General features: G+C 47.3%; 3 protein-coding genes across 3 annotated transcripts; 1 reads left to right on the forward strand and 2 right to left on the reverse strand.

Annotated features, from left to right (window-relative positions):
- Positions 1-8,676: 8,676 nt before the first annotated feature.
- On the reverse strand, positions 8,677-10,253 carry F5891DRAFT_100797 (UbiA prenyltransferase family). The gene is made up of 8 exons (XM_041360514.1): positions 10,087-10,253; positions 9,865-10,017; positions 9,692-9,809; positions 9,552-9,640; positions 9,404-9,500; positions 9,313-9,349; positions 9,015-9,257; positions 8,677-8,959 (listed from the first exon to the last, which is right to left on the reverse strand). Exons 1-8 carry the CDS (start codon positions 10,169-10,171, stop codon positions 8,879-8,881), a joined length of 903 nt encoding a protein of 300 aa, XP_041229002.1. The 5' UTR covers positions 10,172-10,253; the 3' UTR covers positions 8,677-8,878.
- Positions 10,254-11,121: 868 nt separating this feature from the next.
- F5891DRAFT_947511 (isoprenoid synthase domain-containing protein) lies at positions 11,122-12,422 on the reverse strand (the record flags this gene model as incomplete). The annotated part of the gene is made up of 6 exons (XM_041374748.1): positions 11,122-11,244; positions 11,295-11,413; positions 11,464-11,566; positions 11,624-11,702; positions 11,758-11,824; positions 11,876-12,422. 6 exons carry the CDS (start codon positions 12,420-12,422, stop codon positions 11,122-11,124), a joined length of 1,038 nt encoding a protein of 345 aa, XP_041229003.1.
- Positions 12,423-14,392: 1,970 nt separating this feature from the next.
- F5891DRAFT_101043 (uncharacterized protein) lies at positions 14,393-17,081 on the forward strand. Its single transcript, XM_041360635.1, has 6 exons — positions 14,393-14,643; positions 14,693-15,121; positions 15,184-15,714; positions 15,768-16,124; positions 16,183-16,454; positions 16,508-17,081. The coding sequence occupies exons 1-6, from the start codon at positions 14,575-14,577 to the stop codon at positions 16,815-16,817; spliced, it is 1,968 nt and encodes a 655-aa protein (XP_041229004.1). The 5' UTR covers positions 14,393-14,574; the 3' UTR covers positions 16,818-17,081.
- Positions 17,082-18,309: the final 1,228 nt, after the last annotated feature.

The following is an 18,309-nucleotide window of genomic DNA, read 5'->3' on the forward strand; positions in this document are numbered from 1 at the left end:
TGAATTATGTTAAAAATGAGAGTAAAATTTGCAATGAAACAAGAGTGGAGTTGAGGAGAAGAGAACTTGCGAGTAGTATGTAGTGGTACAAAGCAAGAAAGGTGAGTCCACAAAAGTCTTCAATGTCGCATAGAGACCCAATTCTACATAAGACCTCATGCCTCAGGATTACTTAGAATATAATATCTATGTGTTGTTACTTGTCTTGTAGTATTCCAAGTTCAGTTCCTGCCTTTGGCATTTTAATATGCCAAAAATGCGACTTTGTTTTGGTTTATGTTGCTAGGACGTTCTGTACAGAGCTGTACAGAAGGGACCAAGCTGTGGCACTGTAGCATTCTGTAGGAGCTGTACAAGGTCATTGTAGTTTACTGATGAAGTTGCTGTTCAGGCAGAGATGGATATTCACCTCTGCCTGAACAGCAACTTAGGTAAACACCCTCAGCCTGTCCATCAGCAAAACCCTCCTGGGCTAAATTTCATGTAATCTTGAAAGTTCGTATAATTTTTCCTAATTACTCATGTTTAGAAACAAAGTTGATAACAACATAGCGGCAATATAAAATTGTTTCACAACAGAAGAGAATTAGTAAGGATTATCTGAATATTGAAAAAGTATGTCTATCAATGTATGAGTTGACCCAAAACAGTGTTACAGTCCTCAAGAACAGTCTCAGCTCATCCATTCTCGCAGAGCCGAGTCTCCAAACTTCGGTATAAGGTGGATACTGCAGCATGATATCACCCACTGGCATGATACTAGCCACTCTGTCACTACCTCACATCAATCTTGACAGTTTATAAAGTCCATTGTTTTGGTCCTGGAGCAGATGGGAAGGGAGTGAACCATTTGATATATGCGAGGTGAGGAGGAATGTTGACAGTGGGTGGAAAGAGCAATTGTAAAGACTTTGGGGGCAAGGAGAATATAACTCAAACTTGACCCACACTGAAACCTAATGAGTCAGTGAGCAGCGAGTCCTTGAGTAACAATCAGACGGCAAGCACCGAATCACACACCTTTGAGATCATTTGTAACCAAGTCTTCACAAGGCTTATGAAGTTGAAATTTCGTTGAAGTTCGTCATTTGCACATATTTGTTTCGTTCACATGACTGTTTGGTAGATATTGAAATCAAACCATTTACAGTGTATTTGTTTGACTCACATGACTTGAGTTTGAAAACCTTTGAACTTTTGAACTTCCGATGTCGATCCCTCATTATGATTCCTCAATGTTGTCAGCCTCAACCATCAAGCTGATAGGTACATCTTAGATATAAAAAAAAGTTATGTTTAACAGTTCATAGTCATCCTTTTGTGCTTGTCATTGCCCACTGTTTGCAGACCGAGTGTGCCGATTCTGCTTCTAGGTTGAGCCATGCTGACCGAAGTTGTCATGGCCTGTCATTCGTGCTCACCGTTCGCAACTCGTGAGTCTGTCTATCCTCATTCGAGCAACAGCCATGCTGATCCAAGGCATTGCCCACTGTTCGCAGGCAGTGAGTGTGCCGATCCTCGTTCAAGCAACAGCCACGCTAATCCAAGGTGTTGCCCCCCATTTGCAGGATGTAAGTCTGTTGATCCTCATTCGAGCAACAGGCATGCTGATCCAAGTTGTTGCCTGCCATTCACAGGATGTAAGTTTGTTGATCCTACATGGACCTTCTCCTTTGAGCGAACCTCCGACATCTCCTCCACCTGCTCTTACAACAGAATGACGCTACTGTCGAACACCGATGTATCAATAGCAGAGGCTGAAAGATCCGAGTCAATTGTGTCAGGGGGAGAATAAGAGAGGTACAAGCGCAGCCAAAAGAGGACGAGCGAGCGACGCATGACATCGGCTCATACTCGTCCATATTACCAAGTTTATTTTCTCAATATCGCATTTCTATGCTTAACACTATATATCTTCAAGTAGATTCATCCTCGCATCTCAGTTCTTACTAGAAACTGAGATGTAAGCTGTTTATGTTCATTGCGCACTGTTATACAGTACTAACGAGACTTAGATACATTTGTTCTCCTAGGTACTTAAGCTCGTACAACGAGTTCTTACTAGAAACTGAGATATACATTTGTTCTCCTAGTGCACGCGTCTCCTTGCTCGAAATAAGTCTCTACAGGTTATGAGCCCTGACCCGACCATGGAATCTGCGCTCCCTGGTACCAACTCCAGCTTGTTCAACTGTTCTGAAGCTTGCCGAAGACGGCTCGAACTGGATCACCTATAAGGAACGAACGTTAACAGCTATAGGTGCCCGAGGTTTGATGCATTATACCAATGGTCGCGCAAGTGAGCCTATTCCATTCAAAGTTGACCCCAAAATGAAGGCTATTACCAAGCCTGATGGAACCACTGCCCTTGCAGACTGAGATAAACAAGTTAGAGAAGAAGACTGACGAATACCAGCAGAAGAACTCACTGGTAAAGCAACAGATATTCTCCACGATCACTGATCGCCTGTTTTTGCGGGTCCAAAAGCTACTGAGCTGCGTCCGATATCTGGGACGAGATCTGTCAGATCCACGAAGGGAAGACAGAACTTGTCCAGATAGATCTTCGAAGGCGCTTGCAAGAGACTAGATGCGATGAGGGAGGCGATGTAAAAGCCCACTTCGCCGAGCTACTGCATTTACGCGAATCCTTGGCCAGTATGGGGGTAGTCCTTGTCGATACCAATTTCCATGCCATTATTCTGGGATCTTTGCCCGAATCGTATCGCCCTCTATTATCATCCATCAGCGCCGCTGCAAAGATAATGAAAAGCCCGCTTACCCCCAACGAACTTATCAGCATCATCACCGAAGAGTTTGAGCATAGACAGCTCACTGAACGGCGTCCTTCAAAGAAGGGCAAGGATGTTGCGCTGTCGGCAACCAAGTCAGGTCAGGAACGCTCTCGCACAGCAGGAAGCTCGAACCAGAAGACCCAGGATGTTCACTGCATCAACTGCGACCGAAAAGGTCACTATAAAGCAGACTGCTGGAGGGCAGGTGGCAGAAAAGAAGGCCAAGGGCCTAACCAGAGATGGAACAGGGGTAACTGGCTGTCTAAGCAAGCAGCTAATGCTGCAACCGAACCTGGGAATGCAGAGAACTTCGCATTCGCAATGTCAGATCTTGCGAACGTTGCAGAAGGACTTAATGTACCTACAGAGCACCGAGGGGCCATAATGGACTCTGGTGCCACTGCACATTTCTGCCCGGATCGCTCAAAGTTCAAGAACTTCGTCGCTATAACACCTCAGGATGTTCAGACTGCAGATGGTTCAAAAGTTAGTGCCATAGGGAGAGGTGACGTGAAACTCCACCTACCGCTGGGAGAGAAACGCACTACCGTCACTCTGCGAAACACCCTCTATGCCCCTAAGATGGTGTTTACCCTCGTCTCTACCAACCGCATCACAGCTGCCGGTTTGGTGGTCCATTTCAAAGGGAAAATGTGCAAGGTGCTGTCTGCGGGACCCAAACGGAAGGTGATAGCCGAAATCCCTCAGATTGAGGGACTGTACACCATCGCATCAGTAAAGAAGCACTATGCGAATGTCACGAAAAGGAAGCTCACCATTTGCGAAGGCTCATCATATCCTTGGACACGTCTCCCAGACTGCTGTGAAGCATATGGTCGAAAAAGGATTAGTAAAAGGCCTTGAAATAGACCCTGCATCAGTCCCCGAGTTTTGTGATGTCTGCACCAAGGCAAAGCAACACATCAGCCCTTTCCGGACGAAAACACAGAATAGGGCAGCTACTTACATGGAAGTGGTCCATACGGACCTCTGGGGCCCAGCGCAGACAACGAGCTTAGGCGGATGCACCTACTATATCACCTTCACCGATGATTTCTCACGTCAGACCAAGGTTCAGTTCTTGAAGTTGAAAAACGAAGCACTCACAGCGTTCAAGCACTATGAGGCGAACATCACCCGTCAAACTCCCAATGCCCGGATCCGTAAACTGCTGTTCTGACCGGGGAGGAGAATACCTGAGTGCTGAGTTCAATAAGTACCTGAAGGACCACGGCATAGAATGTCAGCTTACTGTACACGATTCACCCCAGCAGAACGGAGTCGCGGAGCATCTCAATCACACCCTAGTGAGTGCGGCCAGAGCTATGCTTCTGGGGCAGGATTTGCCTAAGTTCCTGTGGGCCGAGGCTATTAACTATGCCGTATGGTTGAAAAACTGTGTACTGTCTAGGGCCACTCCAGGCCATACCCCACACGACCTGGTACATGGCGTGAAGCCAAGCCTGGCATCTGCGCATGAGTTCGAGGCGAAGGTGTTCATTCACCTCCTGGATGTGGGCAAGCTTGAGCCGAGAGCCGTGGAGGCCATCTTCATTGGCATCGATGAGCAGAGTAAAGGTTACTGGATATATTGGCCGGAGAAATGGAGGGTGTCTGTGGAAAGGAACATTAGTTTTGTTCCAGGTGTGGTGGCTAATGATGTTCTGGACAAGGGGGAGTCAGGACCTCCAGTATCACCTCCAGTATCCGTCCAGAACACCACACAGAGCGCCACAAACAGCAATGCACCTATGAGCACCAAATCTCACCCAACCGGACAGGTAACACCGCTCACACCCCCATCTCGCCCAACCGAACAGGTAACACCGCTCACCCAGCCAGCTCCAGAATGCCAAACGCGCGCCAGACCACCCATTGGCTATTATGCCACTCTTCACCATGGAGAGAAGGCGTCCATTGCCCTCCACAGTATCCTGGAAGAAGAAGAATCAGATCTGGTCGATGAAGAGAGTCCTTACCTTGCGATGGCAGCAGCAGAGAAAGAGCCAATGCTGCAGCAAGCATTGAACGGCCCAGACGGAGTAGAGTGGCAGGAAGCAATAGACTATGAGATTAGTCAGCTGGAGAAGCTTGGAACCTGGGAAATCATGAACACACCTCGTGGCGTCAATGTCATACCTTGTCATTTCATTCTGGTGACAAAACACAGACCGGACAGACAGAAGCTCAAGCTCCACGCACACCTCAGTGGCCAATGGACAGCAGCAGCAACACGGAATCGACTACTTCGAGACTTTTGCGCCCACCTCCAACATGTCCACCATATGCACCGTTCTGGCTATGGCAGCCCAACGCAACTGGGAAATCCATCAGGTAGATATCAAGAGCGCATATTTGTACGCTGACCTTAAAGAAGAGGTTTACATGCGAGCGCTGCCTGGATACTTGAAGGAAGGAGACAAGGAGAAGATCTTGAAGCTGTGGAGGAGTTTACCGGGCCTAAAACAGGCAGGATATGAGTGGGCAGAAGAGCTGGCTGGAGTATTCCTCAAGATAGGATTTACCCATTCACAGGTGGACCAAGCCGTGTTCTACAAGTGCACCAACGACGAGCACACTGTCATCACTGTTTCGGTCGACAACATGGCCGTTACATCGCGCAACCTGCGTGACATAGAGCGTTTCAAAGGTCAGCTGCGCAAACATTTCGAGATCACTGACCTAGGCGAGCTCGCATGGCTCTTTGGTCTAAAGGTAATCTGAGATCGCAATGCGCGCACCTTGACACTGTCGCAGAAAGCCTACGTCCACACTGTACTCGACCGGTTCCACCTCACTGACGCGAAGCCCGCCCAGACGCCTATGGACACAGGTGCCCAGCTCTCCATAGACCAATCCCTGTCGACTCTACCGGAACACACAGACATGCACGACGTCCCATACCAATGAGCCATAGGCTCCCTCATGTACACTGCCACCAGCACTAGACCCGACATCACGTTCTCCGTCGCAACTCTATCGCAATTTATGCGAAATCCGGGACGGGCTCACTGGGAGGCAAGTAAGCACGTCATGTGCTACCTAAAGGCAACAGCAGATTTCGGTCTCACCCTTGGAACCACAGAGGCAGGCTTAGAGGCATATGTAGACGCTGACTGGGCTGTCACAGCCCCATTGCCACTCCATGTCCGGGTACGTTTTACTCTTGAACTGGTGGCCCTATAGCATGGAGCAGCGCGTAAGCAATCCCTAATTGCCCTATCCACTGCTGAGGCCGAATATATCACACTCACCACTGTCGCCCAGGAGATACTCTACCTCCAACTCCTGATCCACGAACTCTACGATGTCCCCATCACCCCCACGCCTGTCTATTGTGATAATCAGGCGGCTATAGCGCTCGCGTCCAACAATAAGTTCCAATCGCGGACCAAACACATCGACTTACGATACCATTTCATTCGCACCCACATCAAGAAGGGAACGTTCACCGTCACCTATTGTCCCTCTGAGGATAACCTAGCTGATGCGTTTACAAAGCCGTTGCCGTGCCCACAGTATCCAGAAGCTCTGAGGACGAATGAGTTTGGCTTGCACTCGAGGGGGAGTGTCGAACGCCGACGTATCGATAGCAGAGGCTGAAAGATCCGAGTTCGATTGCGTCAGGGGGAGAATAAGAGAGGTACAAGCGCAGCCAAAAGAGGACGAGCGAGCGACGCATGACGTCGGCTCGTACTCAGTCCATATTACCAAGTTTATTTTCTCAATATCGCATTTCTATGCTAAACACTATATATCTTCAAGTAGATTCATCCTCGCATCTCAGTTCTTACTAGAAACTGAGATGTAAGCTGTTTATGTTCATCACGCACGTTATACAGTACTAACGAGACTTAGATACATTTGTTCTCCTAGGTGCTTAAGCTCATACAATGAGTTCTTACTAGAAACTGAGATATACATTTGTTCTCCTAGTGCACGTGTCTCCTCGCTCAAAATAAGTCTCTACAGCTACTGGAGCATATGATGCCCAGTAACTGTGTGTGGGGATATTCATGGTCAATTTGTGTGTTCCTGTTTATTCTTGTAACCTGCTCTGTCAAAACAGTGACTTTGCTTGTGGCACTCAGGTTACGGTATCGCGACCGCATTACAATTCTACAGGGAAACTGCGAGTCTCAGCAAATCACACAGGTGTACAGCTTCTATGACGAGCACTTGCGGAAATATTGAAACGCTAACGGGTGGCGGTTCTTCACCGATTTGCCTTTGAACTGCTGGACCTCAATGGGATGAAGGATGACTCAGATTAGTAGCGGCTATACTCCTTTCGTTTTGTGTACCTATTTGATTTGTCGAGAGCGCTGATTGATACAAGTGTCCATGTCGGTCATTACTAGCTGTGTTGCTACTTTACATACCATTTTCTGATAATAAGACTAATTCATTCGTGTAATGTTGTCTGATGGTGTTTAGATTTGTGAATGATGCTCTTCTAAGTTTGAAATTTGAATGGATGGTCTCTCAAATGCACGACAAATTTGTCAAATAACTAATGATTGTAACTAATTCTGTCAAAGTTATTTGGGGTAACATAATCCATGTGATCCTTCTAATCAGACATTTTTTGAGAAATTAGTGAATAATTTTTGATAATCACGTATATTTAGCCCAGGAGGGTTTTGCTGATGTCTGCCATTTTAATTGCTCTTCTAATTTGGGGGTGCGTGTCCAGTTTTCAGTCTGCCCACCACCAACATCATCACCCATCACCCCCGCAGACTCCTCCCGTCTACCCACAACAGCAGTATTCTGGGTATAACCGGTCATCTTCTCCGTCACCTGCGAGCGCCTACTCGCAGAGAGGTATCGTCGGTGAGGATGGTAGCCCAATGGGTGAATGGGCGAGACTGGAAGCATTTAAGAAATAGACAAATGTCTACAATTATGTAAACAGAGCGAGTCACTCGAGAGTCTACTCGAGTAGTGATCACACAACACAGCGTACTAGTCATAACAACACCGTACGATCGAGGCTACACCTCCTGATGCTCGAAAGTGCGTCAATATCCCACTCTGATGAACTCACTGAACCTCAATCAATATTAATCATATCGATATCTTCAACGAAGCCACTGGCACTTGGCATAACACCTCTGTCTACCCTCTCTAGCTTACTACTCCAGAGTCCAGTCGACGATGCTGTTGGCCGTCCGTCACCAATCTACATTCGTTCTAAGGCTTTCACGGAGACTCAGACTTCAAGTAACTTGCTCAATGTCCTGTCATGTCTTCGAGACTGAGGACGACAGGATGCTGGTTGACTTCCACAGCTATCAAGCCATGCACGCTTCACCAATCTTATCCTCCCGCGTTCCAAACGTACCAAGCAGATGGCTGAGATGTTTATGGTCTTTAAGACGAGTAACACCTTCAATTTGAACGCAAGCTATCTCACTGTCCGTGATCGAATGCGAGAGCGCACGATATACTTGATAGGAGGGGCGTATTTTGTCAGGGAAGTGCCGGATGAACCAATAATTCTCGGCAACCGAGGATGGTAGGCTGGGGTGAACAATGAACCTGTGTTCAGACTCCATACCCAAGAAGATCATTCTTTTTTCGTGATTCCACGTAAGTCTGACCCTTGGAATGACCGATCAACTTCAAAAAGCGGAAGATGCTTTCATTTCCGCGATGGGTGCGGATAGAATGTCTTGATCGACTTCCTTTGTAGCGAGGTAGCTGCAAACTGCGCAGGTACGATCATGTTATAAAACGTTTGAGGCGGTTGTCATCACCGCTCTCGATGGACGCCGATCAGTAGTCACGTTTGAAAAAGCGGTTTTCACGATTTTGTCCCCAGAGTGGTCGGACATGAGTTTTCGGACAGGGCAACCCTTGAACTTCTGGGTCATGATCATTGTCAACTTGCGCACGGAGATACATTCAAAGATATGTCAAATTCTCGTGTGTTAGTAGCGATTAAACACCAGGTGACTGTACCATTGGCGGTGAGCGAGTATTACATCTGTTGCAATTACATAAATCCTCACTGAATTCCAAAGGATAATCGATAATCATGTACAAAGAGCTCAGCAAAAATGAATGAAATTGTATTTTCAACCAGCGTTGGACAAGAGTTTGAAGTGGTGATCAACGATCAATCCAACGCAAACCATCGCCCCGCCGTGGCGACCGGCCTGGAGTACCATGCATATCAAAATTATGGTACATGGCTATGGCAGCTAGACGCACCGTGAATTTTTTCCAGCAGTCTCCTGGATCGTTATGATCAAAAGACCATATGTGCCAGAGACACAGGAGAAACGGGGTAAGGACACTCATCATATAGAACGGAAGGCGCTGGTTGTTCAAGTAACCAGCCCACAAAAGACATACAAAGAAGGTTGCATCGAATAAAGTCAATACAGGACGAATGGCTTTGCCCAGATGAACTGGCATGGATTTGATTCCGGCCTTCTCATCATCCTTTATGTCCTGAGAAATATGATCAGCACATGCCTCTGAGTGGAAGAATATTTCAAATGGCCACCTGGCATGCGTAAATGGTATCGTAGATACAAGTCCAGCTAAGGAAGCATCATCAGTATGACTGAACGAAAGTTGCCTTCCTTGGCACCCACCAGCACGACGCAATTGCTATGTTTAAGATTATACCCCAATTATAATTGTCAGTCATTGCAACCCACGTTCCTGGGACGGCCCAGCTAGAAGCAAAACCTTAAAAACAAGATAAGGGGGAATGCTTTTCCATGCAACGTAAAGTCATACCGAGGAACAAAGAAGGCCAATTCATCCAACGCTTCATCAGCGGATACGTCGCGATGCAAACGGGGAATGCAACGACGCCGAGTGTGAAACTTGAATAGTCTCTCAGAGAAGTTTCGACATTTCTTGAGTGATCCACTCACGCTTTGGTGCCACAAGTAGAAAACAAGTAGAAAAGGGCGGTAATGAGAACAGACAGAAGCATTGAAGCCTTTGTCGTACTGACGACTCCTGATGCGATCGGTCGACCTCGCGAGCGTTCTATCCCGCATCGGACATGTCAAGAAATCACAATCGGGGTTGGACTAAGACCTACCGACTTTGCGATCAAGATCGCAATCAAGCATGTCATTTAGAACACAGCCTGCGCTATGCACCAGTATGGCCAGCAATGCAAAAAATGAAGTAGTCCTGATGACTTCGTTCACTGGTAACGCCAGACGATAGGCTGCAGACAGGAAGGCCCAACCTAGACACGATGTCACAAATCATGGTTAAATAACAAGCACGCTGCATCATCTTCCATTTTCCATCTCACCGAAAGGCCAGAACATAAAGTCGCACCCTACTGGAAACCAGTGGAGTCTGGTGAGCTCGAACAATGCTCTTGTTTGAGAAGGCATCTCAAGTAAGGTATACGGCGGAAGAAAAACTGGATCAGCAACATCCTAGTATCAATGGCCATTGTTATACCAGCTGTCACTGCGTGACCAACATATGCATTGGCAAGTCAAACCATCATATTGGTTACCGCTCCGAGTCGTTTGGCCAGAGCGGTGCTCCGCCGCTCATTCAGCGGTGAGTTTGCCGCTTTCAAACCCAATGTTTCTTTTATCGATTTCATTTGATGAGGTGGCGACTTGGATTACTTACCCGTGTAAATCGCTGAGTAGCCAATTGTGGCATAATGCACCGCTGGAAAAAATGCACCCCCGCACCAGCTCCATGCGGCACCCTGGCCATGTAGATCGTGAGCCCACGACTTCCGAAGTGGAGGCGATTATAAAATTGATCATTTGAAATTTGTTTGGAGTGTGTTAGAAGTACTCATTCGCAATTGTATTGCTCGTGGAAGACGATAAGATCTCTGCTGTCTTGATCATGTGCCGCAAAGCAGCTCTTTCCGAATCATGGCCGTGTTTTGGTCTAAAAGTTGCACCAAGAATACAATTAGATTCATAATTAATTGCCAATGGTCATATTTCCCTACGAATTGTATCACTGTGCCATGTTTCACCTCCAGCGGTCTGCGACCATCCTTCGCTTCAAATAAGCTGTGTATGGGGAAATAATGGTTGAACTCAAAATTTGAGGGGAAACTGCGGCCCCTTCCCCATTGTTATGTCAAAGTCGATACACAACTTGAATGAGCTAGGTGATCATGCGGAGTAACGGAGTTCGGGACTGACGCGACTGAACGATTGATAAGTCTGTAAGCGCGATCAAGATCGCTGGGCCGAGGCGTAAATTTCTCGACTTTTAAGTACATTTGCTTACTAATGCAGCCCCGAGCAGAGCCGCCTGTGCCCCCAGATAACGTCGAAACTCCACGAGTCCAACATTCATTGTCGATTCAAGGTACAATTCCTTCATCTACACACCCACCCAAATCATGTAAATCATGTTCTACATGCAGGGCATCCAATATCTTCTCAAGCTGAGGATTCCCGCCAAGGCGTGCAATCTCCTCCCGGACCTAGACGTAAAACTCAGCAGGAAGTGTGTAGGCACAGAAGACAAACAGACCTGCCGCTCCAAGCTGCTCATCACCGCGAGCGTGTAGTCAAACGACTTTGTCTGTGTGCGGAGGTAGTCAACTGTGTGATGCTTCAGGGTTGGTGTCGTGGGACGTTTTTGTAGTACGTCTGAATGATAGCGGTTAATCAATTCATGCACATCAGTATTATCTACGCACTCATAACAACTCGATTCTGTTCATCCGCACGTACTCCATGGACGATTGGGAAGGAGAATTTGCCTTCTGTAAGATCTTCGGCAAAGCTCTTGTTGTCGCTGTGCTTTAAAGCGTGTCGAGTTCTTTCTTCTGGTAAGAATAACACACCATGCAAGCTTACCTCTGTGCTTTGCAAGTTCATGTAGTCATCCCGTATCTGGACATACACTCCGAAAATATTTACCAGAGGGACGAAATCGCTGAGGATGTCATGAGTAACTAATTATGAAACATGCATAGGGGGACAACACTCACATGTCGATGTTCTTCGTTGCGTGCGCCATCATCAACTTAATAGCTATCCTAAATCCACTTCCCGTTTCTGAGCACAGTAAGTTAGTGTTGAGTGTGCTGAAAAGGGACCTGGACATACTGTTATTGACCATAGAAATATACTCTTCCTCCGTCGGACACTGTAACAAATCTCGCCACAAGATCTCCATCCCCTGCCCGCGGTGTAAACTTAGAAGCTCCTGCGTGACTATCAAATCCAAATCGCTGTTGCCCACCACCCTCACCACATCCCCGTCCTCGCTCCCGCCCGGCCTCCTCAGCTTCGAGAGCTCTTTATAAGCTAAGAAATATACGTAGTTCGCGGTGTTGATAGTTTGCGGGACGCCGTATATCTTGTGCGCGACAGGCTGTCCCCTTCGCAACTGCGCATCGTCCTCTATGTCATCGAGCATTAAGCTCGCATTATGTAGCATTTGAACGACACGGTCTATGACCTGGAGTTGGTGGCTAGGGACGGCAAGCCATATGTTGAAAGCCTCGATGAGCAATGTGCGGATGTCTTCACCGGGCTTAGATGTAATATATGTAAATGGTTCCAATATGAGTGATTCGTTAGCCTGAGGCCATTGCGGCTCTAGGGTGGACGGCAATGAATTGAGAAGAGAAAACTGCTGGGAGGACGACATGAGAAAAGTCGATGAGAGAATATGAAGGTATCCATCGGCATTGAGCTACATATGTAGTACACCGGTCACTCAAATTTAAAGAGGAATCAGCTGTCAGTACTCTTTGCGGTGCCTAATACAATCGTATCGCGCAGTAACACCCATGATAGCTGGCGTTGATATAACGTGAGATGCTAACTCGAAACACGGTTGTGCCAGTGGATCATTACGAGACAGCGTGGCAATAAAATAAAGAGCACCAGTATATAGCTAGTACTATCCGCAATATTCGGCACCCCAGAAATTCACGTGAGCATGTTACGGTTTCAAAAGTGAGCTCGAAGGAAGAGCAGTGAACGAGCAAGTACAGACCAAATTTTAGTGCTGTATGAGACTTGAACGTCAGCTTGGACCATGTAAATACAATGGGACCACCATGGGGACCATTATGTACATTGACAGCGCAGAATGCACCTATAGCAGCGTGCTATATTTGAAACCCCCGTCACGGCACATATTGGTAGATGATTTCGGCGCTTTCAACTATCTCATTCAATTCTACTTCAGTCATTGTCATTCAACCTCGTAATGAGTTGTATTAGATTGTCATCCATGTTAAGAATGTTGTGATCAAGTAGCTAGAAATACAAGTTTGGTGAAAGTGCCGACTTCTGTGAGGGGCCGATTGTACCGGAAGGAATAGCATCACGTCGTGATCGCATTCATTATGTAGACCTGTGTGCAGGTTTGACCTTTCCAAGTCGAGAACATTATACAAACCTGACGAGAATCACAAAATACTACTGGCCGTTATTTTCGCTACGATGAAAGCGGACGGAGCTCCTCGTCGACTGCAATTCGATTTGCTTGCACACCTCGTAGAGATATAAGCGTACTAGCGCGGGGGATCGCTATTGATAACAACCTGCCAAGAATTTAGAACAACCGACAGAGGGGTTGTGCCTGTTATGGAGTAAGAAGACGACGAGCTTGAGTCTGAGCATGAATCTCAGCAAACTTCTCGAATCTACCTGATGGAGCTGCACAATTTATACCTCAGGATTTGTCCGAGATGAGAACCTGCCGCGGCTTTAGAGTATTTTACGGAGGGAGATCATACCTTAGGTCATAAATGAGGAGCGAATCCTGGCGACCTTTCTGACTCCAGTACTTGTGCAAAAGTCAGCCTAGGCTGCGAAAAAATTCACCTTAGCTCATAATATTGTTCCATGATCAGAACATGCCGCAGTTCTACGCCATTTTACAGAGGGATGTTACACCTCAGGTCGAGAAGACGAGGGTACCTGAATCTAAACCTGGCGAACTTCCGAGTACCATCACTTGGAGCAATTGTTAGCCTGGACTGCGAAAAGTCATGCCTCACAAGGCTCATTGTGCTTGTCCGTGGTCAGAACCTGCCGTTTTTTAAACGGAGGAAGGTAAAACCTCACTGGTATGAGGAGACGGCGAGCATGAATCCTGATTCCTAGCGAATTGTTCGAATTTACCTGATACCATCCTAGGCTTCGAAATTTTGATAAAACTCGCCTTCCTTCTCTTCACAAACCCGGGGATCTGCATATTTGACCTCGGTGATGAACGTCGTGATGAACGTGAAACGATGGGTCCGTGCGTCATTATGTGGGAAAGTCAGATATTGATGTGAAAAACCAGTTCTTCCGCTACATCGTTCGAATTCGCTTGTCGTTGGTTGTTTTTTTTTCTTCTTCTGATTCACGTTTGGTGCTGCTCGTCGTCGCCCGCGTTCCTGCGATCTTTGTTTATTATTTCGTTGGGGCCGTGAATTGAAGAGACGATCTTGTCTTGGACTTGTTTCTAGCTTAGCTCTCGTGCTAGACTTGTCCTGACTCGTTTCTGTTCAGTTCTTCGTTAACGCAAGTTTATCTATATCAGATCGCACTCTTCGCTCATCTTTTTGTGCGTGTTTTTTTATTATCAGTCACTCTCATTTGCACAGGGCAGGCTACGAGTACTACAAGTACTACGACAGTACATCACAGCATTCTGCCCTACCCACGCTCTCTACCTCCCTATCATTCATTATACCTTGCAAAACCCTTTCTAACTTGGTCCTCGGTTTTTTTCAATACATACATTCCGCCGTTGCTCTCCTTCTCAATCCATTTAATTCTCCTACCTCATACCCGGAAATATGGACGACTCCCAAACAGCTTTTGCAACTCACTACCATTCTTACGGTTTTGAACTCGACATGATGAAGGTCTGTCTTTTTTACAATCTCATCATCGCACAGTTGACCCGTCAAACAGAGGTCTATGGATGCCGTCGGTGGTCCTGATGCCAAAAAGGCACGTTGGTCCCCCACATTTAGTGCTTCTGCTACCTCCGCTGCGGCACCTACTACTGTTACTCGTGACGCCTTTGCCAACTATGGTTATGGTCCACATGCCCAGATCAATCAGCCTTTCCAACCTTCATCTCCTGCCTTTTCCAATCAGCTTTACTCTACTCCGAATCTTACGATTAACACTGCTGTTAATGGTGCAGGCATGAACCCTCAAATGAGCCCCGCACACCAAAACGCATTTGCCCAGCAACAACAGCAACAACATGCGCCTCAGTCAAACGGTGTAGGCCCATATGGAGGCTTTGGTTACAACATGCTTGGCATGGGATTGCCCGGAATGAACATGTTGGGCGGGTTTCCCTACGGCGCGCAAGCTGGTAACTATGGTCAGGTACATCCTATTATTGTGGACACGGAAATGGGTACATTGCTAATCTCATATGTGTCTTGTAGCAATCTCGGCTACCTTCTTTAAATGTCAACATTCCTCCGACCCCAGGTGCTTACTCGCCGGCGGCTATTTCTGCCGCGCTTTCTGCAACGACCAATGCCACTGGTCGCACCGTTTATGTTGGCAACCTCCCTGCAACCGCTTCTGTTGATGAGCTACTTAACCTCGTGCACTTTGGCCCCCTCGAATCCATTCGTGTTCTTCCTGAAAAATCGTGTGTTTTCCTGTCCTTTCTGGATGGCGCAACCGCTGCGGCGTTTCATGCCGATGCTACCATCAAGAAGCTCTCCCTTCACGGTCAGGAACTTAAGATCGGATGGGGGAAGCCATCTCCTGTCAGTGCGCAGGTGAGCCTTGCGATCAGCCAGAGCAATGCCAGCCGGAACGTATACCTCGGTGGTCTGGATGAAAACACGACAGAAGAGCAGTTACGGGACGATCTCAGCCGGTTCGGGCTAATTGATCAGGTCAAAATTGTCCGTGACAAGAACATCGGATTCGTACACTTCTTGAGTATCTCGGTTGCTACCAAGGTATGTTGTATTTGAATTTTTCACCTCACTCTGGTGCCGACACGGCCATTCAGGTGGTTAACACGCTCCCTACCGAGCCAGCTTGGGCCGGAAAGCGGGTCAACTACGGCAAGGACCGTTGCGCATATATACCAAAGTCTCAGCAAGCTGCTGCACAAGCTGCCCAGGCGGCTGCCGCCCAATCTCTCGTCGCTCAATCTGCAAATCTTAGCCCTGCTGCGGGTCCGAATCACTTTGGTTCGCCATATTCGCCATACCCTTTTGCAACAGACATGACAGGTGGTCAATCCCTCAATCGCACGGTCTATCTGGGCAATATTCATCCTGAAACAACAACGGAGGATTTGTGCAACGCTATTCGGGGTGGTGTGTTGCAGAGCGTAAGGTACATGCAGGACAAGCACATTGCCGTCAGTTAAATTTATATGGCACGTTCTGAATGTACATGCTGATCTATTTGGGTGATAGTTTGTCACCTTTGTTGACCCTGCAGCAGCATTTACGTTCTACCAAGTGGCATCTTACCAAGGCCTTACCTTGAACAACCGTCGACTCAAAATTGGTTGGGGCAAAAATTCTGGTCCACTGCCGCCCAGTCTCGCGCTCGCTGTTCACTCAGGGGCCACCAGGAATGTTTATGTGGGCAGCATTGAAGACTTTGAATTATTCAATGAGGAGAAGCTAAAAAGGGACTTTGGCGAGTTTGGAGATATTGAGCTGGTCAATTTCCTCAGGGAGAAGTGCGATATCTTGTCTGACGGCCGATGATAATTTCTGATATTGTTATCTTCAGGAACTGCGCCTTCGTCAACTTCACTAATATCTCTAACGCTATCAAGGCCATCGACAGCATTAAGATTAAGCCAGAATACGCGAATTTGCGCATCGCGCATGGCAAGGACCGGTGTGCGAACCCGCCGCGATCGGGTCCCCAAGGTGGCTCTTCAGTCAGACGGAGCGCCAGCGGAAACGGACCAGCAAGCGCAGAGCCTGTAAGCGCTATCGAGCCTATCGAGTCTTCCCAGTTTGTGGCCCCTGAGGACGAAGGGAATAATGCAAATGTCATTGTATCTGGCCCAGAGGAGATGGAAGCATCCATTTAAATATGGATCGCCTAGGGAGTGAGGTATACTTTGCTGTGGAAGTGCCTACCGTATACCCGGTGTCTCTCCCTCTCGAAAAAGTCGCAAACAATGAGTGGATGGGAAGGATAGCCTCGGATGTCCTCGTGAGGGGGGACCCATTGGGCTATTGGTTGTTGTGTTCTTTATTCACTTCACTTTCTTAGTCTGGCCGTTGTTAGTGTTACTTTACTCACATTTTTGTGTCCGCTTTATCTTTTACTTTCTTTCCATTCCATGTTCACACTTGACTTATATCCTCTTTGTCCGATTGTGTTTCTCGCCCACCCCACGCTCGTTGCATTGCTTCACTTATGCCTCTCGTTAACCCCGTCAACACGGACTGTACACCTCACATATCGCGTCCCATACCGAATCCGACCTGAGACGATGTGCTAATTTCTCTTTTAACTCACGCCTATACCGCTACCGTAGCTTGTTTCTCCTTGTGGAGACTTACACATCGTTTTCGTGACCTACTACATGCGTTGTTTGTCTTTTTCGTGTGTTTATTTGTGCAGTAGCAATATATCGGAGTAATCACAGTGTTTCTTGTGCACACGTGCAACCCTAGCATGGTACCAACACGGCCTCGCGACGAGGAACGTTTCAAATACGTTATTTCTTACTAGAATGCTAAGTGATAATGGGGTATGGTTGAACTTAAACAACGCTAACGTTTCATAACTAGGCTGATACCACCGTTTCCACCAGCCGTAACAAATTCCATTTGTGCATTCGCAGGTGGGGCATGGTGGCGTCCTCAAGATGTTACTACGGATTCCACGCATCATATATGCCGTGTCTGTCAATCACTGGTCAAACGAGAAGAAGTCCAACAACTTCATCTTGACTGTAGGCGATCGTGTTCAAGTACGGCATGTCACGGCAGCCGACAACAAATTTTTTGTCGAGGTACAGATGAAGGAGGGATGACACCCAAGGCATCGTCCAATCGGCTTTAAATTCCACTCCCACCTCTGATGGCCAGTCTATATAGCGTGATGGATTGCCATTCATTTTCATCAAGGGTCGTTAAGGCTCCTACTACTGATACTGGAGGACCCTATAAGATTGACCCTTGCTTCCTAGGGTTATATATCTCCTTTACTCATTTGTTACCTAGTAAGTCACTCGTTCCGCCGCAGAAGCCCAAATTCTACTCGTTCGACTCGGTCATTTGGGAACCGATTACGACCTACAACGATTAACCTGATCCATCATGCAGTCATCGTGTTGCCTTCCCATGATCACTGGTTCTTCCCGGCGGCCCAATGCATCCTGTCAGTCCAATTCCCGCTTCTCAACAGAGAAGCCCACATAGTACGCAATACATTACGTTTCATTATCACTTAAGGTTGGCTTCGGGTCTCCGCGTTGGTACACCACTATTTGACGCCCATACTTTTGCTTTGGATAAAGATAGCGATGAACCCTCACGACGAGACCTATTTCCCCCCTCCCGAGGTGTTGG

The sequence above is a fragment of the Suillus fuscotomentosus genome (genome assembly GCF_016647785.1).
Source record: "Suillus fuscotomentosus strain FC203 chromosome Unknown F5891scaffold_13, whole genome shotgun sequence".
NCBI classification, from domain to species: domain Eukaryota; kingdom Fungi; phylum Basidiomycota; class Agaricomycetes; order Boletales; family Suillaceae; genus Suillus; species Suillus fuscotomentosus.